Consider the following 27675-nt stretch of genomic DNA (forward strand, 5'->3'; position numbering starts at 1 on the left):
CTACCGAAAATTGGGTGAGTAAAGCGTTTCTGTTTATTTACAGTAAGGTTAGATTTCCAATATTTCAGCCAATATTTAGTAGCAGCGCTAGTCACAATTAGCTGAAGTGCTAGCCATGGTTAGCAGTTCTTAGTGCTAGTAAATACTGCCCAATATTGCTAGACTGAGGACTCCTGAGTGTTTCGGTAAGCCTGGGAAACTATCAGCTAGCGGTTTGTCCCAAGTACAGTTTTAACACAGGAAAAAACTACAGCGGCTATAGTCTAATATATTCACCTCTGAATGGCGAAAGAGTTAGCACTGCGGTTATTGGCCTATGCTCCTACTGCTGTAGAAATGTGCTGTAGAAATTTCACTGAGACTCCTTTATAACGCTGTATGTCTGCGGAGTGGCTTTACTGCTCCGTACAACCTGACTGGTAAAATTCATATATAAAATGCACCAGATTATATAGAGCATTGGCAATTGTTGGGAAAATTAAAGGATTTTACGTGCACCTTACGGTATATACGGTTCAATTTACAAATCACGTTTAAATACCATCTTTAAAGTTAACACAATTAAATATACATTTTAGACCCTGTATATCATTTCTGCTCAGCTTTCACTGACAGTCTATCAGTCATAAGGTCATAGTCATGTTTATTACCAGAAAATCAGTGACCACCCCACACTACAGAATTTTACGATGCACGACCGCTATGACCCCAACTGCTCTGGGAGAAGATCGGGGGACTGGAATGTAGACAGCACACAGTACAGGATAATATGGAAAGATCGTTTATGATCATCCTAAAATTGGGAGACTTTTTTCCATTGTCAGAAAAAGCAAATCAACTTCAAAATGATCCTGTGGTGGGAACCAGGCAGAAGCAGCTGTATTAGTTTCAGTATTTGTACTAATGGTTGTTACTCAGACAAGTTTTCTCAGCTGATGGAAAATCTAATTTGAGCCATGGAACAAAATCTTGTGAGCATGCCATCAGAGCTGTCAGTCAGTGTGGGAAAACATGTGGTGTCTCCTGCTGAATGAAAGGAGTCCCAGTAATTTCCCTGGTTAGAAAGTGACTAGAAAGTGTTGACTGGAGGAAAGTACTGTTAGTATTTACCTATTCTAAAGAAATGAAAAGCATAATCTTGTGAAGAGTAGGGTGCTTTAATACTCAATAATTAAATAATATATTAAAAGTAAAAGTAATTAAATAACAATATTTAAACCATGAAACTAACTTGGTGCTACTGTAAAAGAGTGCCATCATATACTGCATATTACAGGCAGGGTAACTGGTCTGGTTCAAAATTAGTAGGTTCTGAGAAATTATCTGAGCTACATGACTAAACTGAACATTATGGCAGGACTGTCCCCTCCCCCTTTTTGTCACCCCAATGGTGGCCAGTTGCCTATTCTTCTACTGGCCTAAAATAAATCTGAAATGGACAAATAGGCGTAATTTGTTCCCAGTTTGATCCATATAAAATATAATCAGTAAACTGTCTTAAAATATACATAAACGTGCTATTTAATAATATATAGTGTTAATACAGATACGTTTTTTAGACATATTTTGCAGTGCTTTCTGTTTGTCTGTAAAGGGAGGAGTCACTTGCAAGCTGTGTAGTGGGGGCTATATAATCTGACAGTGAGCACAGCTCTGTTTGACATTGAGGCTCTGGCACACAAAACTTACTGTAGTGTTGATTATTTCCATTTTCATTTTTTGTTTATATTTAACCATTCTCTATGAAGAAATGTATTTCTTTAAAACCCAGTCACCATTTGTCTATGCAATGGAAAAAGAGAAATTGCAGGTACATAAGCTTAAATATGTTATGCATGGGCTTGCATGCTAGTGCAATCTGGAAATTGTAAACTTTAGCAGTAGACCAAATATTGAAAAGTGCATTTTGTATGTGTCATGTGTACTTTTACAAAGATTGCTTTTATGAATTCATGTAAAAAGTTTGTAAGTGTTTAATATAAATGGAATAAAAAGCACTCCGAAATGGATAAAAGAAATACAAAGTGAACTGGAATTAAATAAAAAAATTAACTAAATTTATACATACATACATACATATTTAAAAGTGATGTATATTTAGTGAAGATGAATAGTGTTGTCATGCACACTTGTGCTACATTTCAAGCTGTTTTATTAAAGCTGATGTATGCATTACACTTACAAAGTATGGCCAAATTTAGGGCCACAACACACTTGACAAACTCCCTGGCCTGTAATTAAAACCTGACACTCTGTCCCAGTCTTCAAAAGCACTTGCTATTAATAGAACTGTTCCTGTGACACAGTTGTGCATAGGTGTTCATAGCTCCCCATTTTAGGAGCTATCGAAACTATCCAACCTCACACAGTGTGCACCATAGCTATCATGTGCCATCATGTGCATGTGATATTTTAATTAGTTCAGCTTGGTACTTGGTGAACTTCAAGCTGATGCCAGTATCGAGGTCAGCGGCTTCACAACTGCTGCCCATGACATTTATTTATTGCTAGTTTAGAATAGTTTTGAGCTTGTGAATGCTTTGGGATCAGCAGCTCATCAAGGCTTCCCCACAGCCACAATATATTACTGCTAGCTACCAAGCATTTCAACACTCAGTGTGCTAAATACATGTCATGTAATTTCTTCCTGGTTAAGTGTTAAGCCCTGACAAGCAAATTAAGTGGATGTACTTTAAACCATTTGGTGTTATATTAGGCAGAGAGTATGTGTGTGTGCATGTTTTAATAGTAGTAATAAGTTAAGGTGCCTAAAAAATATACACTAGTTATAGGCATCTTAAACAAATTACAATGACAAACCTCTTTGTCTTAGCAACATGTGTTTATTTAATCGGGTGGGGAAAAACAAATGTGCAGGGCAATGTAGCCCTAAAAGTAAGCAGAAATACTGGAACATGTGACTTTTTTGCACTGCAGCTATACTAAAACTGGTATTCTAAACTGGTATATACTTTTTTACTTAATGAAAATATACTCCCTTTAAAACACAGCATGCATGACATTAACTTGTACTGTTAGCTAAACTAAATAGAACATGTTCTTTATAAGGCTGTAGAAGGCTTCTTCTAAATGTGATCTCTCCTGCCAGGCCTATCACATTTTTGCTGTCAATGCTACATTTATTTCAGACCCTGCCTTTGCTGACATTAACACCAGGCCTAGGAAAGGCTGAGAGTAGACAGCTGCAAGATCAGTTTCACTCAATGAGAGTAGACCTACCATATATAGCAATGGCCAATTTTAGAAGTGATATTTAAGGCCTGAACAGGTTGCACATTTCTCATTTTAAATATTAATGTTCAATTGCAAAGTCCTTGCCTGTTGCATGCCGTTTTGCAAATAGTTTGTTAACAGAAATTGGCAGAGCTTATATTTTAGCTATCATAGAGTTACACAATTAAAAGACAATATAGAACAATTATTACTATGAGGTTGGTACATTTGGGCCATTTTGTTGTACATAAAATAGTTCAAAATAAAAGCATTCCTTAAAAAAATGGTATACTGTGGAAATATTAAAAGAAGTATAAAAAAAACAAAACAATAAAATGCACATGCTGTTTAAGCTTTGTCAAAAGTGTATCTATCATATCTATGCATTTAAGCCAATATTTATTTTTTTAAAAAAGCCACACTGAAGCAAGTATGAGAGGCAGTGTGAAAATAAGAGTCCACTTTTATCTTTGTTTTCTGCCAGTAATGATGCAATAAAAACTCCTGCCAAATTATGATCTAGGCAATGTATCTCTATGTAGCATCACCAGCCATGGTTTATTTGGCTTTTTAGTTAATAATATTTACTCATATTATCCGCTTCTATCTGTCCAGGAATGCTGCTGGTCTAAAGCCTACTTGAAATCATTGGGTGCAAGGAAGGAGTGCCTTCTGGAGTGGGCACCAGTCCATCACATTCAGTGTTACATTCAGTGTATTATCTTATTGACTTCACTTGCGTAACATTTGGTAGAACATGTTTAGCATTAAAATAAAAGCTGACAAAAGACGTGATCTTTCAGCATCAGTCATTAACACAATTCTGTTACATTATTAATCTAATTCCATAGGTTCAGTGTTTGTTAGCATGCAGATATTGACTACATTTACAATATGGCCAAAACTATTGAGACTTATTGTTTCTTCCAAAATTAAGGATATTTAGAAAAGATTTGCTTTTCTTAAATTAACTGTCTCTGCTGTCCAGATAAGGCTCTCTACTACATTTGGAACACTGCTGTGAGGATCAGAATCAGAGCCAAGCACGTAAGTGAGGTCAGGATGTTGGATGATCACTTTCACACATCATCCCCAACTCCCCTTAATTTTAGGATCCCAGAAGTATTACCATGTCTGGCATTAGGCGTGGTGCCAACAGATTCATATTTTTAGGCATATTTGCTGAATTATTCTACAAAATAGAAATTTATGAAGTTTACTGTTTAAGTATTTTAAAGGCACTTTACAACAGACCAGTTTACTTTAATATGAATAGACAGTGCCCCCCTCTGTCTTCATGCAGTATTATCTTTCTGTATCAGTTTTACTGCTACGATTATACATGAGTGTGTTTGTAATCGTAACAAAGTTTTCTTGAAAGAACATTATGCTTCTTTTTTATTACCATGTTGTACAACAATACAATTTTTTTATGGCACTCAACCAATAAACCTTTTTTGCCTTCAGGTAGACTCAAACTTAATCCCACAATTTTTAAACACATCAAGCTGCAATATGAACATACATCAGCTAGAATATTAAAGAAATATATATATATATATATATATATATATATATATATATATATATATATATATATATATATATATATATATATATATATATTTTTTTTTTTTTTTTTTTTTTTTTTTTACATGTGTTAAACGCTGCTTGCATATTTTTAGTACTACGATCAGTTATAATGCTTGCGCAGACTGAGAAATCCGAGACCACTCTGATTAAGAGTATACATGGACTAAGAAGTATGATTACTTAGATCAAGAAATCGAAGTATGCTGCTTACATGACTTCAAATAGTCAGATTACTACAGTAGTCTGTTAATGAATGGAATGTCTCCATCAAGTGGCCACACCAGAAAATTGCATGACAAGGAGGAATAAAAGACTGCAGGAATTCTCCCTGTGCATTAGATCTACATCCAAAATGTTAGTTACATTTTCCATATTGACAGTTTTTTCATATTTAACTAATTTTCTATTGTTCATCACATTTAAAAAAAACTCTTGATTTCAGAAAAAAACTATCAATAAGTTTGTCACAATATGTTTGTATGCATATGTTAAGGAATTAGAAGAGATAATATAAACCACATGTCCAGTATTTTCTACTCTAATACTACTTCTGTCAAAATTGCTGTTTTTAACCCTTTCAGACCCCTCATTCATTACAACTGACATCATGTATTGTCTTTATTTTTAAATGTTTTGTTGCAAATAACACAATTTAAGAGCTGTTGTCCATCGCAATAGACCATGAACCAGCCAATGAACAAGTTTATAAGCCAATGAACAGTAACTTGGCAATGGCCACTGCACTGGAAAAACAGTAGTACTAGAGCCAAAGACACTTTTTATTCATGTTTTTTACTGTTTAGGGATGATTTATGAAATAAAAAGGTCAAAATATTACACAAAGCCTTCCAATGCAATGGAAATAAAAACATGAATTATTTTAGTTAATTTGATTATTTGCTATATAGTTTTTATAGTAGAATATAGAGTTTTCTTTTCTGTGCATTACAAACTGAAAACAATCACTGAAGATAAGTCAGGTCTGAAAGGGTTAATTAAAATAAAAAAAACTTTATCTAATAAAAAAAAGGAAAATAAGTGGAAAATAAGAAATCTAATTATTATCTGCATGGGGCCCTATGATTTTTGTGCTGCCGAAAACACGGACATAAAAGTGGAATTTAGATATAAACACAAAAATACACTGAATTAATTGAATTACTGTAGCCTGTAGCTGGTGTTTTGACTTTCATAACTGAAGACCAGAGTAATGTACATACATAATATCAAACAGCACAACTTACCATATCTTGCCAGCATCATTCTTATATCAAACATCAGCGTTTAATTAATCTCAGAAATCAGTTAGCATTCAAGCTAACACCCTCCAGTCCTTACTGCTTCTGTTAGCTTACAGCTGTTAGCTAGCATTGAGCCGCTAGCTGCATTCCGGTGTTCTGAGGTCAATAACTAGAGAGTGGAGTGGACTACAGCCGTAATATATCCACATATATAAAAATCCCAAACCTACTAATCCAAACAGCACAGTGCCCTCCATCTGTTATCAAAAATCAGCAATTAATTCAACTAGGAAAGAGTTGATAGGCTAATCTGCAAATTTGGCTTCATAATAAAAGCCCCATGGCAGCTTATTTAAATATTGCTGTTTACAAATATCAGTGGCTGTATTGACTGAAATAATAAAGAACATTCTTTTTGTTCTTTACTAAGTAAACTTTTGTTCAAAATATGGTCAAATGATGAATAAAGGAGCAGCTATAGAAATTGTTGTAGTGTAAGAGATATACAGTATTTACAGCCTCTGTTACTTACTTTTTGTTTATTATAGGAAACTTTTAGGTCTATGCTAGTTATTTATTAATTAATTTGCCCCTTACCTAAACAGTATTTTAAACCTGTACAGTTTAAAATACTTTGTTGTTGAATGTGATTAAATGCCTGACACCTTTATTAAAAAAACTAAAAATCTTAAATGAACAAAAACAGAAAAAATAAAAGCAGAATTTGACAAAATATAAATCTGATTTCATAGGACCCTACCTTTATGTAAACCTGAATTTTACCCAAATCTGATTAATCTCCAAAATGCATGTAAATCAATTGATCGGATTACTAACAAAATGTGATTTTCTACAGTTATCGGCTTGTTAGCTGCATGTAAAAACACTCAATAAGCAAAGGTGGCAGGAGGGAACATTTCACTGGTAAAGGAGAAAACAGATTAAACAAATAAAAATTTACACTGCATAATGTAGTGCAAAAAATTTGGATTCTACAACAGGGCATTTATCCCAAACTACTTTATATATGCAAGATGGAGATTTTCGCCTAGGAGTTTAATAATCTGACCTAAACATTATGGAAAATCTATGAACAGACCTTAAAAGGCAAGAAAAAATAAGTGAAAATTCCGCAAAGAAAAACTAAATACTAATACTAATAAAAATGTTGGATGATTGTAACTGTTAGTAAGGATGCACTGGCATTATAAATGTATGTGTAGTTATGAGATAAGCATACACATTATATAGTAACTAGTGAAGACAATTATTGTATTAGGTCGAGTACAACTATAATATACAGATTTTTACTTTGTGTATTTTTTATAGAGGCCAATACAGTGTAATTGTTACCCAGGTTTACACATTGTATGTAATTTGTATGTAGGAAAGTTCTTTATATCCATGTTATTGCCTGGCATAATAGTAAAAAATACATAAATAAACAAAATTATATTTATATTTTCATCACATATCATTAGCAAACCAAAACTTCATTGAGTTTATTAGTTAAAACATCAGTTCACTTGTGCAATGGCAGTTTCAACAATGGCTTTGTTTGAAAAGAGGCCTGTAATGACAGTCACAAAATACTCAACTGAATGGTGTCCTTTAGTTGGTATCAGACAACATGTTATATGCCAGTTATGCATAGTGTGATGTAAGTGAGTTTAGAAAAGATATGAATCTTTTTGAGGGTTTAAAAAGATATGAATTGTCCCCACATACTCCTTTCTTAAAGACTATGATTTGTAAAAGTACCACTTTAATTTTTAGTTGTTGCTCACTTTGAACGCCAGCCTGCTGTGAACACCATGATGGCAATTCACAGCCTGATCAGAAAACATGTTGTCAACAATTTTGTCACATTACAAGTGAAGCTGGCAATTCCCTCTATTTTGCTTACAAAAATAGTTTGACCTTCCTGTGCCTACTCTGAATAAGACTTTCGTAAACTCCTGTTGGCAACAACTGACCAATACATGTGTAAACCCCTATTTAGGATATCATATACAAATATTTATATAAAATGTTTACAACACAAATTGCACCATTTTCCCTGTACAAGAGCAGTGAGAACTCCACATTGAATGAATCACAATTCAACAAACAATGATGTTGTCAGGGCAAAAAATAATAAATAAATAAATAAAACATTCATCAACATAACTTAAAGGCATTTGGCAATTTGGCAATTTCATATCAAAGATAAAGCTTATGTTCAGTATCAATAGCCATGAAAACAAAACTGCTATGGACCACTTTTTATTTACACACAGCTAAAATCTCTGACAGATCCATGCTCCATTTCACAACCTGAATTTGTTTTTAAAGTGCATGCAATAATACCAGTAAGGAGTCTGACAGAATTGATTCATTGTAATAAATTCACACCCTGATATAACTAATGGCAATTAATTTAGGATACTGAACAATAAATAAATTATATCATTTAGAGTTTTTTAACCTTTTCAAAAAGAAGTGTGTTCTACCACAATATGAAAGTAATTGAATGCTCTCAATATATTCACCATATTTTTAAAATCAGACACTGTTTCAAAACCTGCTTTTGCATACAGCTTTTGTCAACAGCATTCACATTCGCCGTGATAAACAAAGACAAAACAGCTAATAGCCACGGTGAAGACGTAGGACACATTCTACAGTCGCAATGTCCTTTGATAACACCAAAGGCATTTTCGCACAATATGTTCACTTACATGTTGGGTTCATACTTAAACATATCAAAGTGCTTACTTGTACTAAAATATCCTGAATTACTGATTTAATACCAAAAGTGGGTTCAACACGGCATGGAGAAAAGGTCAGTTCTTCTAGATTGATCCCTTTCTGAGCTCCATTAAGTCACTCATGTTGGTAGCTGTTGCTTTCTTAAGAATTACAGAGTGCTTCCCTCTCCCCCCAGCCAATAAGAATGAAGATATTTGAAAAGACTGCTCCAGCATGGTCACTGTAAAGGTGATCTTGGTAAATCCAACAGTCAGGGACAGCACAGGCACAATGTGTCCACAGACATCAGCATTGAATGGCCATGTCAGCCTGGGTTCGATCATCTGTCATCCTCCTTGGGGAAGTCAAACGAGGCCAAACTTCCGAATCCTAGTCGGGCACTCTCTGCGTCAAATGTCTCCAACTCCCGCTCCTGGCGCTCAAATAAATGCTTAATTTTTTCTGTCCGTTCTTTCTGAAGTGAAGCCAGCTCCTCTTCCATCTGCAATCGAACAGATCATTTTAATGCCTCTTCCAGGTCTATAGAAAAACATTAACTAGCATGTCATTTTATTTTAAGTACCTAGTTTGTAATAGGTAAATATGAAGCAATTAAAAATTAATTACTATAATTTTGTAATTTTCTTATTCAAGTGCACACCAAGTAAGGTAAAAAACTACCCAGGTGTGTACCAGCAATAGGTACACACCTAACAACAGCCAAATCCTGAGTGGTGTAAGTAGAATATAGTAATAATATATTGACACATACAGTAAATGCTACTGGTTTGCCACATTAGTAACTCAGTGCTAACTTGTGATTACTGTTTACTTACTTACTAAATGCTAATTACAGACCATAAAATAAAATGAAATGCTAACTTTTAGCTATAAAAGCAAAATACAGGAAAAGAAAAATCACTTTACCAGTTGGTAAATGGCTGATATGTGTATATTAAGCGGAATAAAAGTAACAAATAGAAATTAAAATATGTTTAAAATATTTAATGTTTAAAACTTTAAAATATGTTAATGTGTTTAGAACATCCCCCCAAAAGGATGCAAGTATCTTGGACTATTAGAAGTTTGTTTTGAAAAAATCTGGGAGTTGGAGTTGGATATCTGTGTAAATATAAAAAATAAATGACATCATAAATGCACATGAACTTGATATGAGTTCAGTTTAAAACAACCACCCTCACTTTCTGTTCCAAGTGAGCCCTGCGCAAAGACGCCTTCTGCTCCAACTTCTGCACCTCCCGCTCGTGCTGGGCCTCAGTCTGCGCCTTCGTCTTACTTTGGTAGGCATCCAGAAGCTCCATCTCCTGCTGCAACTGCCGCTTCAAGGCTTGGCACTCTGCCTCCTGCTCAGCATCCAGACGTAGCTGTAAGGGGACCACGCAGTGATTATTATGCACAGTACAGTCCTTGAGCTGAAAAAATAATAGTATTTTAAACACAGAGACTCACAGATGTAAAACACATTAAGCTCTAAAAATAAATAAAAAATAAATAAATAAAAGGATGATTCTGTGCCCTGATTCTGTGTGATTCTGTAAAACACAGCAAACAATAACTTGGCTTTTGTAATGTAATAATAAAATTAATTACCCTTTAAAGCTTGTGTTTCTAAGTTGATCTGAATTTTTCTGGTGTTTCTTTGTCCCATTCATTTCTACCCTTCACATTATTATTTTTTTCTCATAAGGAAGTGCACAGTTTAAATAGAGGAAAACTTAGCTTCAAATTTCTTTATATATTAAAACATTTTACTTAAAACTTAAGTTTCTTTGGCTCAACTTTGTTTTTACCTGGCAAACAAATTCTCAAAGAAAAATATCTGGCATAGCGTACAAGTACAGAAGTACAGAAAGCCATTTTAGCACAAAAGCTTTAATCTCATGTTGAACACAATTTTGAATAAGACAGCATAAATGGTTGTTACAGGTTTTAATGGATGTAAATTTTCTGCTTTTATAAAAACAATGTTAAATCATATTAATTTATTAGTCTGTGTCAGTCAATAGTCAGTAACAATAACAATATTATTAACTGTGTCGAGACTGCTGTCTATTAAACATAAGTTACATGCAACATGTCCACAATCACTTTCTCCTCTTCTACCAGGTTTCTTACCGACTGTGATGCCATCATTTCATTAATGCTCTGCTCATACTGTTCTGCCAGCACTGCAAGCTTGCGGGTCTGCTCTTCTTTCAAAGATTTCAGCAGGGTTTTGTGGTCACTCTTGGGGGAGACCTCAAGCTGATGGTTCCTTAGAGCTTTATACTGCTTGTTCTGAACCTTGCAGGTATCCTGGAATTGCTTTTTGATTTGCATCTCCAATGCCTTTTTTGTAGCACCAAAAAAACAAAATAAAACATGAAGGTTTAAAGTCACCTAATGAGGTTATATTCAAAACACAATGAATGCTTTCTAGTGCACAACAATACGCTGCTTAATTATGGCATTCATTAATGAAAGCATTCATATGTTTCAAAAAACATATGTATATACACACAGATCAGTCATAACATTAAATTACCTGGCTAAAACTGTCTTCACACTGAACGTGGTATGCAATGCACTTGTTGGTTGGGTGCAAAAGTGGGTGGATCTCTCTATAGAGATCAAGGGTCAACAAAATTTCACCAGAGAGGGATATTTGAATTGGGGCTAGCTGAAAATGTAGTCAAATTGTTTGTATTGTTTGGTATTAGGGTGTGCCCTATTGTAACTCACAGCATCATTTTTGTATTAAAAGGAAATACCATACACACCCACTGCTCTCATACTGGCCACACTGAGCCTAGGTCGATGTGCAACACACAAAACTTAAAAACATTTAAATTGGTGTCCATGACCCTGTCAAAGGTTAACAGGTTGGATTTTCTTGCACAACTTTTGGCAGGTAGTGTCCAACGCATACCATGTTCTGATCCAGTCATCAAGCCATTACAGTTTGGCTCTTGTCAAAGTGTCTCAGATCCTTTTTTTTTCACTCTACCAACTTTGGTAGAGATGCACCCGAAGGGTAACATATGAAAATAAAATTAACTAAGTAACACTTAGCATGGTAGCATTTAGCCTCCCTGATTTTTTTGCTAGGTGTCTAAGACAAAAAAAAAATCTGCCATCCCTACTGGTCAAGACTGGTGTACCATGGTAGGTGTTGCCCAGGATTTTTTTTTTTCACATGTTACCCTTCTGATGCACCTCAGTAGCATGCAGAAGCACATTCTACGTACACATTGTTTATTCATCTTACCCTTCAGGGCTTCTGTAGATTCTTGTTTTGTCATGTTTCCTGCTTCCAACATATTAACTCTGTATTTACAAAATGCCTTGACAGGTGCCTTTGTAACAAGATCCACTTCTATGTCAAGGCTGATTGGTGTATAAAAACAGCAGAATATTCTTATATTCTTATTTTAACCAGTGATTTTAAATTCTTCACCTTAAGGTTCCTAGGCTGCTGCCGGCGCTCCAAAGCGTGCTTTCTGTGCAGCTCCCTCTGGCGACGATTATTGTACTCCTCTTGGTTTTCCAGCTCAGTCTGGTGCTGTAAGCGGATCAGTTCCATACGCAACCTCTGCAGGCTCTCCAGCTGCCGCCGCTCCAGGTCCTGGGTAGACTCATCCTGCCGAATCATCAAGGCATGCTCCATCTCTTTCTGGTTTTTCTTTTTGTTCAGCTCCTGGGACACAAAAAAAAGAGTAAGGGTACAGAGAATGATGGTGATGAATGTACTCTTGAAAAGAATTTGAATTAGAACTACATCTAAAAATGTTTTAGAACATGTGCTGCTTTTACAGGATGACAGTAAACAACTAAAGCTAATTGTTGATAACATGTTTTTTAACCCCGAATATCTTTAAAATCTAGAGCCTGTGGTCTGTAGAGTCTGAGAGCCTGTGGTCTGTAGAGTCTGAGAGTCTGATTTCACCCCAAAAAAGGTTCAACTGAAGCTCAAATGCAACAGTACCACAACATGCCAAGTTACAGCTGTTGAAAAAGCAGTTTAATGTTTCCAACTCAGCTCAGTTTATTTAAACATTTACTTAATTGCTGATATTTCAGGATTTGTGTGGTCTAGCTCAATTTAAAATATACATCCATTCCTATATTTTAGGCCTGCAATACTAACTAAAACTGATGTGATTTAAAACATAATAAACGTGACAATTCTGATTTAAAAAACTGGAAAAAAAGATGGAGATAAATAAGATGAACCAATGACCGAGTCAGACATGTTACATATCTATTGCAGAGTTCCCGCCACAGGTGCTATAACTTGCCTCCCGTATCTGTTCCTGCTCAAACTCGTGCTTTTTGATGAGGCTTCGTCTCTTTAGAGCACGACAGCTCCTCTCATAGACCATCCTCTGCTGGTTCAGCAGTTGCGCTTCCTCCTCTGCTTGGGAACGCTGCATTGTCTCCTTGTGGCGTGACAAACGCTCCTGCTTCTCCTCCTTCGGTGTGCTAGAGTCCTCATTCATTTCCTGTAAAAAAAAGTTTTTTAACAAATGCTTTGAACCATATCATTTGTGTTTTAATTAGGTGATCACAGAGCATTCAACATATTATCAATATGTTTTTAAAACTTTGCTCATCCTTTTTCAATCATTTTATCTGTTAATCTATACATTTTTTTGTTTTATCTACAAACATTTTCACACTCATACTCCTTGTAGTATGTGTATGTAACGTGTATGTAACTTTATTTGTTGATGATGAAATTATCAAACAATTAAGGAAAACTATACAGATTTTTGCAAATGTTTTAATCATCCAGTGTTTCCTCTATATTTTGTTCTGCAGTGGTGGCAGACTCAACATCACTTATAAACCTTGGTATGAGTTTACTCAGCTTTCTACCTCTTTACAAACTGTGTGTTTTCAAGCTTAAAAAATTGCTGTATAGGGCTTGAAGAGTAACGGTAGTAATGTCACGAGGCTTTCTGTGGTCTCACTTTAACTTAACGCAATACTGTCAAAATACTGCGTGGTGCGATGTGCGCTGTGATATGCTGAGAAATGAAGCGTGTCAGTACTGCTTCTGTCTGTAAAATTAAAGCCCTCTGCAGAATTATGTAACTCCAAATTAATTACATTTTATTATTTCTGACCAAGCAATCTTCATGTGGCCAAACAACAAAATCAGAATATAAAGGTGACCAAAACTAGATGCTGAAAGACCTAGCTATTTACAGCTAGGATAGTAATGTTTGCTGAAATAACTTAATGACTTGGTTAAGGAAAGTTAAGAAACATTGTGATACTCAACTTATGTAGTCCCAAACAATATGGAGGGCTGTACAAAGTAATCAAAATAATTTATTGGTTACTTGGCTTAGTGTTTACTCTCACTGTAGTTGACAACCGCTTGCTTAAACAAAGGACACACTATTGCTGCTTGTGTGTAATATGTTTAGCCTACACTGTTCTCACCTCCTTCATTCTCTCTCTGCATTGCCTGTACTGCTTCTTCTGTGAGTCCAAGAAGGTGGTCAGCTCCTTCTTCTGCTGGACCAAGATTTGTTGCTGTATTCTCTTCTCCTCTGCAGCTGTTGACTTTGTCTGCATTAGAAAAAAATATCGATTGTTTTCTTTAGACAGCAAGTAGGTTTATCATTAGCTGTTACTAACAGTCTGTATGTGACTTTAATGAATCAGGCAAAAAAGTGCTTGTACACCAATCAGCCATAACATTAAAACCACCATCTCCCTTTCTCCAAAGAAAAAAAATCACTGTTGTGTGCTGTGTTGGTTTGTATATTGGGATGTTACAAGGTGCTAAATAAATATTTATTAGACTGTGGCACCAACATAAAAACCTGTATAAAATTGTGTTTGTCATTCAGAATTCGGCTTCATTATATATATTTTGGTGTGTTACCATTGTACCAGCACCAGTATTAAATAAGAAGTCTTAAATAGCCACAGTATTGCTCTCAGTAAATGTTTGTGATATATTGATATATTACAGTAATCTACATCCAACTAATGGAAATCACATCGTTTTCATGTGAAGCCTGTATTCACACTAAGGAAATATACTGACATGGCGAAAGATACGGAACAGGAACTACTTTTGTGTCAGTGACTTCTGTGGGATAGGCGTGTGGGGCTTCTTGCAGTGAATGTGGACATGGATGTGATGTGAATTCTTATACTGCCATTCAACGATAGTTACCACGAACTTCGCTATCTATTGTGGGTTGTAATGCTGTTTGTCACCTTGCCATTAGCCAGTTTTCAATCTCAACTTCAACAGGTGTGGGCATTGTCAACCTGTCCACCGAGATATCTTTATCTTGTCCGTTACTCTGGCCTTTAGTTACGAAGGTTAAAACAAAGGCATGTAATTAACCGGCCTCCTCAGATAAGTTTCTGAGTAATAGCAAAATATCATAAATGTGTTAAAAAATGATCAAATTATTTTCCAGTCCCAGTAGTATACAATGATCACTTACATGGTTTCTGGAACAATGCCAGATAAACAAGTCTCCCCAGAAATAAAATAATAATGTAACAATTAAATATGTTTGAACACTATCTTGTAACCTTGTAGTAATGATTGCTTACATATTTCTCTACCTTAACCATAGCTTTCTTTACCTCCTTTTCCAACTGGATGGTCTGCTTCTTGGCCAGCCGCTCCAGTTCAATGTAGGTGTTGTTGGCCTGGGTCTCCACTTCCTTCTGCAGCCGGAGCTTATGCTCATCCATCTCGGCCTTTAGCCGGTTCTCTAGGGCGATCAGCTGCTTCTGGTGCTGCCGCCGCATGCGCTTATACCCTGACATCTGCTCCTGCCACACAGAGTCCTGCTCATGCTCCTGGATCTCTTCACTGACCTGCAGCAGAATAGTGAGTATACAAAACAGCAAGAACAAAAAAAGTTTTAAAAAGTCATAAAACTTTATCCATTGTGACTGTATAGGCTGAAGGTGGCAAATTTCACCCATCATTTTCAAACTGCCTGGTTTGCTTTGCCATCTGAATTGCCCTCCTCTGGTATAGACTAGCTTACCTAGAACAGGCCCTTATTAGTCACAGGAACAACTACCACCAGTTTACATCAGAAGTCAGAGATCCAACATGTCCCAATATTATTAATTGACTTTGTGTACATAGTATTGGAGTAAAATAAATTACAGTGAGCACATATAATCATAGACACTATATTGGCAAAATTATTCACTCACTCATCCAAATAATGTTCCAATCTCTTCCAAGTGTATAAAATAAGCACAGAGACCTGCAGACTTCTTCTACAAAAAAATTGTAAAAGAATGGGAGCTTAGTGAATCCTAATGTGGAACTGTAATAGGATGCCACCTGTGCAAGAAATCCAACTGCTAAATATTCCAAACTTAATGTGGCCTGGATTAGGTCGTCTCTAAACACTGTAAAGAGTAATGGAATGGGTTTTCATGGCCGAGCTGCTGCATCCAGCCTTACATCATCAAGCACAATCAAAAAGGTCGGATGCGGTGGTGTAAAGCAAGCCATCACTGAACTCTAAAGGAATCAGTGGTTCTCTATGTGGCAATCCGATGGACAAGAGTTATCGGTTGCCAGGAGAACGGTACTTATCTGACTGCACTGAGGCAAGTGTAAAATTTGGTGGAGGGGGGATTATGGTGTGAGGTTGTTTTTTAGGAGTTGAGCTCGTCCCCTTAAATCCTATAGAAGGAACATTTAAGGCTTACGAAGAGATTTTGCACAATTGTATGCTACAAAATTTGCAGGGACAGTTTGGGAATAGCCCCTTTCTGTTCCTACATGACTACACACCAGTGCAAAAGCAAGGTCCAAAAAGATGTGGACAAGCAAGTTTGGTGTGGAATACCTTGACTGATCTTGAATACTGACCTCAACCCGACAGAACACCTTTAGGGTAAATTAGAGCAGGGACTGTAAGCCAGGCCAAGATCAAAGATCCAAGATCAGTGTCTGACCTCACAAATGCACTTTAGTGAGCTCAAAACACAGACCTAAACCTTGTGAAAATCCTTTGCAGACATGTTGAAGCAATTACGATTGCAAAGGGTGGGTTATTTATATTAAACTCTATGGATTAAAAATAGGATGTCACTCAAGTTCATATGTGTGGAAATGCAGAATAGTGAATACTTTTGGCAATGTAGTGTTTATAGCTAGTAGATATGGCATGGATAATGAAGACAGTGTAAATGTCCTTTTAAATCAAGCAGCAAACATTTTAAATATATATTTTGACCATTGCACCTCCCACAAGGTGATTATTGTACATGTGCATATACTGATAGAATTTCTGAAATTATGATATTGTTCAGCCTTAACTGAATTTGAGTAAAAATATTCAATTATTTGTGATAGTATTTTGAGGTCATATCATTAAGCAAGTTTATAGCCAGCACACAGTGAAGCACATGGTAAATGGTAATAGTCTGAATGTATAAATGTGAAAAAGCATTTTTACTGAACCATGAATAATGTTGAGAATATGTAACATTGCAGTTGTATATCAGCTGCTATAATTTTGCTTTAACCTTGGCATGGCTAGCAAGGGCATAAATGCCTCACATCCTATGATTACAGAGAAAACCACATGCAACTTCTAAGGAATTGTAAGCAACTGCTTAGCCATTTAAAAATGACATGTAGCCATCCTTAAAAACATCAGTAACAACAATAAAAGAAAGGAAAAAAACAATAAAAGAAAGGAAAAAAGAAAGTCTCTAACTATGCACAAGCCTGTAGGAAACCATGAGCAGATATTTAGCTTCTGTTTGAGCGCAGCAAACAAAAAAGACGTTAGCTACATCATGTTGGAGGAGAAGAAGAAAGAAAAGAAAGTTCCAAACCCAGTTTAATGACAGTGAACTGGATGAGGAACATATGGTGTGAAAGATCTATGACTTCATATCTTCAGTTCATGGTGATTTATATTAGAGCTGTATATTACATATTTTCAGCATGCTTATTGCAATGTGAGGATGTGTAATACAGCAGGTGTAAAATGTCATCTAAGGAAAAATTTATTTAACATAATTTTTGTTTGATGCAAAAGGAGAATCCACAGTTCTCATTTTTAACAACATGCATGCTGAAAGCAGATTATATTTAATAAGATTAAGTTTGTGCATCTTTACACAAACACGAAGACAATTTGGAGAACTTGCTAAATAAAATCTGGCCACAGTGATGCATGAACACACCCACAAGAGACAAACTTGGGGCGATCCCAAACCTCTAACCTTTGTGATGTTCCTACTTTAACTGGAGTCCACCTGTGGTAAATAAATTTTTTTGGACATGCTTTGATAAGACACCCCTGACTCCATAAGGTCTCACAGCTGACAATGCCCATTAGAGCAACAAACCAGGAGGACCTGTTTGTAAAGCTTTAGAAACAGATTTGGAACAACTAGGAATCTTCTCCGAGAAGTGACCAAGAAACAAAGGGTCACTCTGGCTGAGCTCCAAAGATCCAGTGTGCAGATGGGAGAAACTTCCGGAAGATCGACAATCACCAGGCAGAAGCCAGACAGAAGCATCAGTAAAAAAAAACATGACAGTGCACCTGAATTTCACAAAAAAGCACATAAAGGACTCCCAAACTGTGAAAAACAAACTTTTCTGGTCTCATGAGTCCAAGACTAAAGACTGATTTCCTTAATTCCAGTGGCATATCTGTCTAGAGGAAATCTACTGCACATCAGCTGTCATTCCATATCATCCCTACTGTGAAGCATGGTGGTGGCAAGGCCACACAGAAGTAGATTAGAGACAACTCATAGAGTTTAAATATTCTTAATTGGTCCAGATGGAGTTCTGACTTAAATTCAATCGACACCTCTGGAGAGACCTAAAACATCCTGGCCACCAACTATCACCATCCAAGCAGAGCTTAAAAGGATCTGCAGTAAGGAATGGCAGAACATTTACAAATCCAACTGTGCAAACCTTGTGGCATCATACCTTAGAATAGTGTTTGATTAGCACCTGCCACTGGCCAAATGTTGGTACATTTATTAAGAAGATTTGAACATGGAAAAGACCTGCCTATATAGCATGTTAGCTTTGACTTGGTAGTTTTTAGGGGAGTTCTCATTGTTGGCAGCACACTTCACCCAGCAGCAAAACTAACAAGTTTATTGTGGGCAAATAAATATGAGGTTATTTAGGACTAAGAACCATCAAAATGATACAAGGAGGTGATGTGTATTGTTCAGTGCAAGTTTGTTAAATGCTGGCACTCTCCAACATAAATAAAAAGCTGAACATACTTTTCAGAAGTGAAGAGGCCATTGTTAAAAAAGGATCCCCATACGAAATATTAACTGCTATTGCCTATAAAATTATGTACTGCACTTAATATTTATTGGTCATCATAACATGCTAGTTTACTTACCCTTACAGTAACACTGTTACAACATTGTGCTAGCAAATTGGTGTATGGAAAAAAAATAAATTGCTTGGAATAATTTTTCTTCTGGCTGGTGAAAGAAACATTTAATTTCCAACACTCAGCCCTAGTTGCGGTAAGCTTAATTTCCTTTACTTAAGGACAGATTAAAGGGTCTAATTATTTATAATATTTTAGTTTTATCTTTTTCCGTAAACTGGCAAAGAAGAAAAATATCTGTTTTTGGGTATTGAGTGCAGAATAATAGGGAAAAACTTGAAGGCCGCAACATCAAAAAATGGTAAAAAGGTAACTAGGTCTGAAGACTTTCTTAATGCATTATGTTGCAGGATACAAAATATATTGCAATTTCGTTATATATATATATATATATATATATATATATATATATATATATATATATATATATATTGCTAATGTACAAAGTAATACAATGCCAAAATCGAGAGGCAGTGAAAGAGACATGATGATGGTGGTGATAGTGGTAGTGGTGGTGATGGTGAAGTGTGGGAAGAGAGGGGGGGGGGGGGGTTATTAACAAGATGTGGTTGCTAGGCAACGGGGGGTGAGAGAATGGCCATGACAGGCCTGTATTTCTCATGCAAAGAGAGAAAAGAGAGAGAGCCAGAGGAGGAGACTGAAAGAAAAGACTAGAAAACAGCATAGAGAGAGAGAGATATCGCTGCAAAAAATGAGAGACAGTGAGAGAGAATGAGAGACAGGAAGAGAGAGAGCCCGTGTCCCTACCAAAGATGCTGGTGTGATGGTGGCGAAGCGTTGGCGGATGCTGCACTTGCTCTAGCGGTGGTGAGCCCGGCTAAGGGGAGAAGATCTAGGCCGCGGCTCTGGCCTGACGTGCCTCTCTCCAGCCTCATCCCTCACACGAGCATTGCTTTTTTACCGCGAGGGGGGGTTGATAACGTTAACGAAGAAAGCCAGCAGGTGGTGGTGGTGCTAATGGTGGTGGAGGAGGAGGCTGCTGGAGGAGGTGATGGTGGTTACGGGAGAAGGGGGCAGTTAGCTAGCCTAGCGCCCCGTTGGTGCTGATGCCGCTGATATCATCTCCCGCTTCCCTTCGCCTCTCGCGGCCTGAGCGCATCCTCCTCCCCCTCCTCCTCTCTCGTCGCCACCGCGGATCTCTCCCGGTGACGGGGCCGGAGAGCGAAGCGGAGAGGGCCGGCGGGAAAAGGCGAGGGTCTGGCGTCTTCTCCCCCAGGCGGCGGCGCTTCCTCAGGCGCTATTAGTTTTTTTTCGTCCCCCCATCCGTATCCCAGCAAAAATCCCGCCTCCTACGCTGGGATTGTCTACGAGTGACCAGCTTTCTGAGCCCGGATTGGCTATTAGTGTCCGGCCTCCTGCGCCACGATTGGATGCTGGTGTCCCGCGTCTCGTACTAGAATTGGCTGGAGCTCACATTCCTGAATAGTCCTAGGATTGGCTAGTATTTCCCTGCCTGACTGAAAGCCAATCCCAGTGCTGTCCACTTGGACATGCTTGTCATTCCCAGTGCAGGACGTTGGACGGTACTAGCCAATCGCAGTGCAGGAGGCTGGTCACTACAACCCAATCCTAGTATAATGGGCGGGGTGCGTCTGTGTGTAAAGGTGTGTGAGTATAGGGTCATTCTGCTTCTCTGAGCCTCCTGACATGTCAACTATATCATGTCTGTGTGTTTGTAAAGTCTCCAATAGCACACAGGTACTGAAATAAACAACACATTTTTTTATTGTACCACATTATGCAGAAACACAAAAATCTTTAACAGGTACACTAAGAAATACATTTGCAAGATGTATTAGTTGTTAAAATTGTGAATCCACAATTAATAACTTTTTTTCAAGCAGCACACACATCATACATACATAAGTCAGTCATCATGGCAGACTTGCCCAGTTAGGATAGTCCTATAGGCCTGAGCTACAAGTATTACATAACTCAGTGTAATGCAGTAAAACTAGAATAAAATTGTAGTGCAATAGGCTGGTATGTGTAAGGTCATATCTTTGTCCGAGTCTCCTGACATGTCAACTGTATGTCTGTATGAGTATTTGCGGAGTATCTAACAGCACTCAGGTTCTGATATAAACAAACCATGCACATCAGCTGTCTGTATGTGTGTATGAGTGTTTGTAGAGTCTCTATTAGACTAATCAACAGCTAAGATTTTTAAAAAATATACACGTATGACCACAATTTGTTTAGCATTTCTTAATCCTGTAAAGAAGCCTTCAATCAGCACTGGTTAAACTTGGATGCTGTATCATGATGATCCACAAGAGGGCACCAATCACTAGCTTTAAGGCAAAATGTGAGGCTTAATAACTGATGATTATTGATTTACATGAACACTGACTGGAAGCAATCCAAAATCATTAGCATATATATAAATGTATGTATAAGAAGCAAATATAATAGAGATAAACCTTTAAATCCTTTATATATAAAGTTTTAGAAATCTACATTTACTTATACTTATACTTATACTTATAAAAGTCAATAAAAGACCACACTTGCCTCAGATTTTCCATGGCCACTAGACCGTATCCAGTACATTAATGTACAAAGCAGTTTACTATTAACAATAGAACGTAAATGTTATATTGATGATCTACGTTGATGATATATGAAATGCTATTAAATATATAAATTATCTTGTACACAGCTATAAGAAAAGGAAAGAGGAAAAGAACAGAGGATGGAGCAGACTGTGCTGTTCTACCGGGACCCAGCAAAGTTCCTGATACCGGTGTCCCTCCAAGCAAGAAGAAGATAGAGGCTACACCTGGACATACCAAAACCAGAAATAACTGTATAAATATTATTGGCATATTATTTGTCATTTTATGCCATTGATATAATGATATTATAGCACAATAATGCAGTTACACAATTTTGAAGCAATAAATATCCTAAATAAATAATACATAAATAAAATAAAACTGCAGTTTAAATACAAAAAGTAGGCAATTATTGATGTTATATGCATTTATTGTGTGATAAGTTAATAATATAATTATCGTGACAGACCTTGCAGCATAATTATCCAAGTCTACATGCATCTTCATAGCCATTAAGGTAAAAGATGAACTCTTTAAAATGATAATTTATATGAACTGAGCAAATACCAATGTTTTCCCTCTTTTTCCACAGGCACCTTTGACTCTCTTTTTGATATTGGGAAGAAACTGGATGAAGGGGGTTTTGGAACTGTATTTAAGGCAACACGTCTCTCTGGTGGCCAGGATCGCTGGATTGAATCCCTGATCTTGCAATGTTCCTTCAGCAGCCAGAGTCCGAGAGAGCACAATTGGCCTTGTCTCTGTGTGAGCACTAGTTAGCCTTGTTATGTTTTCCTGCAGGCAGAGGGGCTTCAAGTATTTGCCTGTTGAAGTGGCTCTAATGCAGAAAATGAGTACATTACCAGTTCACATCATTATTAACCTAACTGAATGGTTTGATGAGCCTGAGCGCTACATCTTAATCCTCGAGTACCCTTAACCATGCACAGGCTTAGGACCTTCATCAAAACAATGGAGGTTCCTTCTTTATAAACATGGCTGAAGACTTTATGCTTCAGGTGGTGATTGCAGCAATAAAATGCCATAAGCGAGGTGTCCTACACCACAACATTAAACCTAGGAACATTATAACCAACACAGATTCACACTTTACCTTAAAGAATTATGCTGCAATGGAAACATGTCAAAAGAAGTTGGTATATTAAGATAAAATTACTGTGTGCACAACTGATTTAATGAGACACATCTAGATACAGTTGTGGTCAAAAGTTTACATACACTTGTAAAAAAACATAATGTTATGGCTGTCTTGAGTTTTCAATAAGTTCTACAACTCTTATTTTTCTGTGATAGAGTGATCGGAACACATACATGTTTGTCACAAAAAACAGTCATAAAATTTGGTTCTTTCATAAATTTATTATGGGTCTGCTGAAAATGTCACCAAATCTGCTGGGTCAAAAATATACATACAGCAACAAAATTTGTCAATTTTGGTGATGTAGCGAGTTGTGTCAATCAAATTAGCTTCATGTCATGGCCTCTTCACTTCTTGTAAGTGATTCTGATTGACTACAGCTGTTGACTTCTCATGAGCCCATTTAAATAGGGCTCATTTGACCCAGTGATTAGACTCAGCTACAAAAGCTACAATGGGAAAGTCAAAGGAACTCAGTGTGGATCTGAAAAAGCGAATTATTGACTTGAACAAGTCAGGGAAGTCACTTGGAGCCATTTCAAAGCAGCTACAGGTCCCAAGAGCAACTGTGCAGACAATTATACGCAAGTATAAAGTGCATGGAACAGTTGTGTCACTGCCACGATCAGGAAGAAAACGCAAGCTATCACATGCTGCCGAGAGGAGATTGGTCAGGATGGTCAAGAGTCAACCAAGAATCACCAAGAAGCAGGTCTGCAAGGATTTGGAAGCTGATGGAACACAGGTGTCAGTCTCCACAGTCAAGCGTGTTTTACATCGCCATGGACTGAGAGGCTGCCGTGCAAGAAAGAAGCCCTTGCTCCAGAAAAGGCACCTTAAGACTCGGCTGAAGTTTGCTGCTGATCACATGGACAAAGATAAAACCTTCTGGAGGAAAGTTCTCTGGTCAGACGAAACAAAAATTGAGCTGTTTGGCCACAACACCCAGCAATATGTTTGGAGGAGAAAAGGTGAGGCCTTTAATCCCAGGAACACCATGCCTACTGTCAAGCATGGTGGTGGTAGTATTATGCTCTGGGGATGTTTTGCTGCCAGTGGAACTGGTTCTTTGCAGAAAGTAAATGGGATAATGAAGAAGGAGGATTACCTCCAAATTCTGCAGGAAAACTTAAAACCATCAGCCCGAAGGTTGGGTCTTGGGCGCAGTTGGGTGTTCCAACAAGACAATGACCCAAAACACACATCAAAAGTGGTAAAGGAATGGCTAAACCAGGCTAGAATTAAGGTTTTAGAATGGCCTTCCCAAAGTCCTGACTTAAACCCCATTGAGAACATGTGGACAGTGCTAAAGAAACGGGTTCATGCAAGAAAACCATCACATTTAGCTGAACTGCACCAATTCTGTCAAGAAGAGTGGTCAAACATTCGACCTGAAGCTTGCCAGGAGCTTGTGGATGGCTACCAAAAGCGCCTAGTTGCCGTGAAAATGGCCAAGGGACATGTAACCAAATACTAATGTTGCTGTATGTATATTTTTGACCCAGCAGATTTGGTGACATTTTCAGCAGACCCATAATAAATTTATGAAAGAACCAAATTTTATGACTGTTTTTTGTGACAAACATGTATGTGTTCCGATCACTCTATCACAGAAAAATAAGAGTTGTAGAACTTATTGAAAACTCAAGACAGCCATAACATTATGTTTTTTTACAAGTGTATGTAAACTTTTGACCACAACTGTAGAAGTGCTAATAAACTGTAGTACTACTGATTTAGTACTACTGCTTTTACTGTTGTTGATGTTCAGTGCAGCCATCTTAATTTCTGAATTGTTTTTAAAGCTGAGTGTTTGTAAAGCTTTCCTGACTTTAGGTCCAAGCTGTAGCAGAATTCCTGTTAAAATGTCCTGCTTGATTTTGATATCCAAGCTAAAATATAGTGCAGCAATAATACTGAGAAGAATCTAGCATCCCTAGCCTTTACACGGAATAAGTTCTGTGCTCTTCTTATGTGTCCTCAGGCCCATTTCCATACTGCCCTCCAGATTTTTTTTAAGGCCGGGGCTACTACACCATGCACGCAACAGTCTGGTCTCTGTTCAGGATGTTTTGTGGATACTTCCCCTTAAAAACCGCCAGGAGGTTGTGGATGGGCTTTCATACATTGAAAGCAGACAGTCTGATAGTAAGATAAATCCCAGCTGGCCACCAATGTCATTAGATATTAATTTTAGGTTAAATGTTGGTCGTGATGTTAGGTGCCTGCAGAAATGGGAACATCCTAGAAAAAAAAAACAAACAAGAAAAACAGACAGTAAATCTCCTATTAAAATGTATATCCTAATGTAAAGATACAAAAATCAGACCCCAAATCTGTAGTAGGAGAAGAATATGTAGAATTAAATCTGTAAATTAAATCTGAATTAAAAACTGTAGTTTATGTTGAAGTTTGATTTGGTAGTGTTTTTGAAATGTCAAGATCTTAAAATATATATATATAAATGTAATGCTAAAGCATCTCTGTTTCATGCAATCCCATCACACTTCACAGAATGTTAGAATCTGATTAGTTGGTGTCTGCAGTCCAACCCTGTTCAGATGCCTCATTTTCATTAGATCCTGCAACATGACTTCTTCAAGTCAGACTAAGATCAGGTTAGCCAAGGATGAAAAGGAAATGATTGCTAGAAGACCAGTCAGAATGGCTTGGCCTGTTTTGTTTTGTTGCACTGTATTCGTGAAATAGCCATGCCACCTGTGAGACGTAAATTAACTCTATTAGTGCAATGTTTTTAATATCATTGAAAAGATCTTTCATGATGAGGAATGTCCAACAAATTTGATCTCTAAATTACAACTGGCAGTGTTGTTAGTTCCTGGTACATATTTAAATGATACAGAATTATAGGATATTTCACAAGGAAGAAACCCTAATGTGTCTGTCTACATGTGGCAGTTTTGTTATCAAAAAGATTACACAACACAAATTTTTTGACCAGCTGTTAGGCGTTTAAAAAAAGCAAGTAACTAATGGAGTAAGTAAAAGGAGATATGCTGAGAATTCCTAGTAGCAAGCAGTGAACTTAGCATTTGAACAACTGGAAGCAATTAGCAGTAAAGTCTTTTTAAACCCTCACCTTTAAATAATAGACCTAGCTAAATGGCAGAAGGAGGCACAATGGGTGCTATAAAGTACTACTAAACCCTTGACAAAATATGATCAGATAACAGTTATCAATGCTTGCCCTGGTGTTCTGACTTGTATATTTTGGCTATTAGTTAACTGTAAGAAACTAATCATTAACATACAATAAACAGTTTAATGTTGGGCTTTGTCAGTTGCTACTACATGTTCAGGACATTCCTTTAATTTTAGAAAGCAAAGCAAATTGTTCAGTTTAAGGTGGTTAGGATTGAAGGTTCAATTTCCTTTTTTTCTCGTCCTGGTGTTCAGATAAAATCTGTCAAGGATTCAAGAAGATTTTATTGTCATTCGCATCACATGTGGTACATGAGGTGGAACGAAATTGTGATCTCATGATCCAGTTTACACCCAAGAGCTGTTATTAAAATAGATATACAGATAAAATAAAAGAATACAATAAAAATAGAATATACAAAAGAAATAAAGATAAATACCTCCCAAAAAATAAAAATAAATAGAGTAGACAGGTAGCAGCAACATGAAGTCCAGAGTGCAAGTGTGCTATAGCAGCATGATATGGAATTAGAGCATTAGAAGATAAAGTGTCTCAGTGCGGGTAAAGTGACAGTGTTTGTAAGCAGTTTTTTTTTTTTACTTGTGTGTCAGTGCAGTGTGTTGTTAGGTGGAGTTTAAGAGTCTTACAGCTTCCGGAATGAAGCTGTTTTTCAGTCTGATCATTTTACACTTGATGCTCCGCAGCCTCCGGCCTGAGGGGAGTGGGACAAAAAGTGCGTGTGCTGGGTGAGTGGGATCCTTCCTGATGCAGGTGGCCCTTTTCCTGCATCTGGAGGTGTAGATGTATGTGGTGCTGGGGAAGCTAACTCCAACAATCCTCTGTGCAGCCTTCACCACCCTCTGCAGAGCTTTCCTTTCTGCAGCAGTGCAGCTTCCATGCCACACGTTGATGCTGGAGCACATGATGCTCTCCACCACACATCTGTAGAAGGAGGTAAGGACTGCGTTCCCAAGTCCAGCTCGTCTCATCCTCCTGAGGAAGTAGAGCCGCTGATGTGCCTTCCTGACCAGAGTGGAAGTGTTGTTGCTCCAGGTGAGGTTGCTGGTCAGGTGCACACCCAAGTACCTGTAGCTGTCAACCGCTTCCACCGCAGATCCTCCAATGTGCAGGGGGAGGTGGGCATGCTTGCCCCTTCTGAAGTCCACAATCATCTCCTTTGTCTTTTTTACATTGATGCAGAGGTTGTTTTCTCTGCACCAATCCTCCAGGTGTTCCACCTCTTGCCTGTAGCTGGACTCATCTCTGTTCGTGATGCATCCAACCACTGCCGTGTCGTCCGCAAACTTCACAATATGACAGCCTGGATGGAGAGGTGAGCAGTCATATGTGAGCAGAGTGAACAGGAGGGGGCTCAGCACACAGCCCTGAGGGGAGCCAGTGCTGAGGATTATGGAGAGGGAGGAGATGTTGTGAATCCTCACAGACTGCAGCCTGTTGGTCAGGAAGTCTAGGACCCAGTTGCACAGGGAAGAGCTCAGTCCAAGTGAGGAGAGTTTGGTTATCAGTGTCTGAGGAATCATAGTGTTGAAAGCAGATGTGAACAAAAGAGCATCCGAAC

The 27675-nt window shown here is 37.5% G+C and overlaps 1 protein-coding gene and 1 long non-coding RNA gene across 2 annotated transcripts; one reads left to right on the forward strand and one right to left on the reverse strand.

Moving 5' to 3' along the window:
* Positions 1-1590: 1590 nt before the first annotated feature.
* Positions 1591-4024, forward strand: LOC125782676 (uncharacterized). The gene is made up of 2 exons (XR_007425420.1): positions 1591-1810; positions 3850-4024. It is a non-coding gene; the product is annotated as an uncharacterized LOC125782676 (long non-coding RNA).
* A 3531-nt stretch (positions 4025-7555) lies between these two features.
* On the reverse strand, positions 7556-20689 carry taok3b (TAO kinase 3b). Its single transcript, XM_015600775.3, has 8 exons — positions 19964-20689; positions 15420-15656; positions 14250-14378; positions 13097-13300; positions 12256-12495; positions 10935-11147; positions 10001-10183; positions 7556-9300 (listed from the first exon to the last, which is right to left on the reverse strand). The coding sequence occupies exons 2-8, from the start codon at positions 15603-15605 to the stop codon at positions 9139-9141; spliced, it is 1317 nt and encodes a 438-aa protein (XP_015456261.2). The 5' UTR covers positions 15606-15656; positions 19964-20689; the 3' UTR covers positions 7556-9138.
* Positions 20690-27675: the final 6986 nt, after the last annotated feature.

The sequence above is a fragment of the Astyanax mexicanus genome, chromosome 1 (genome assembly GCF_023375975.1).
Source record: "Astyanax mexicanus isolate ESR-SI-001 chromosome 1, AstMex3_surface, whole genome shotgun sequence".
NCBI lineage: Eukaryota > Metazoa > Chordata > Actinopteri > Characiformes > Acestrorhamphidae > Astyanax > Astyanax mexicanus.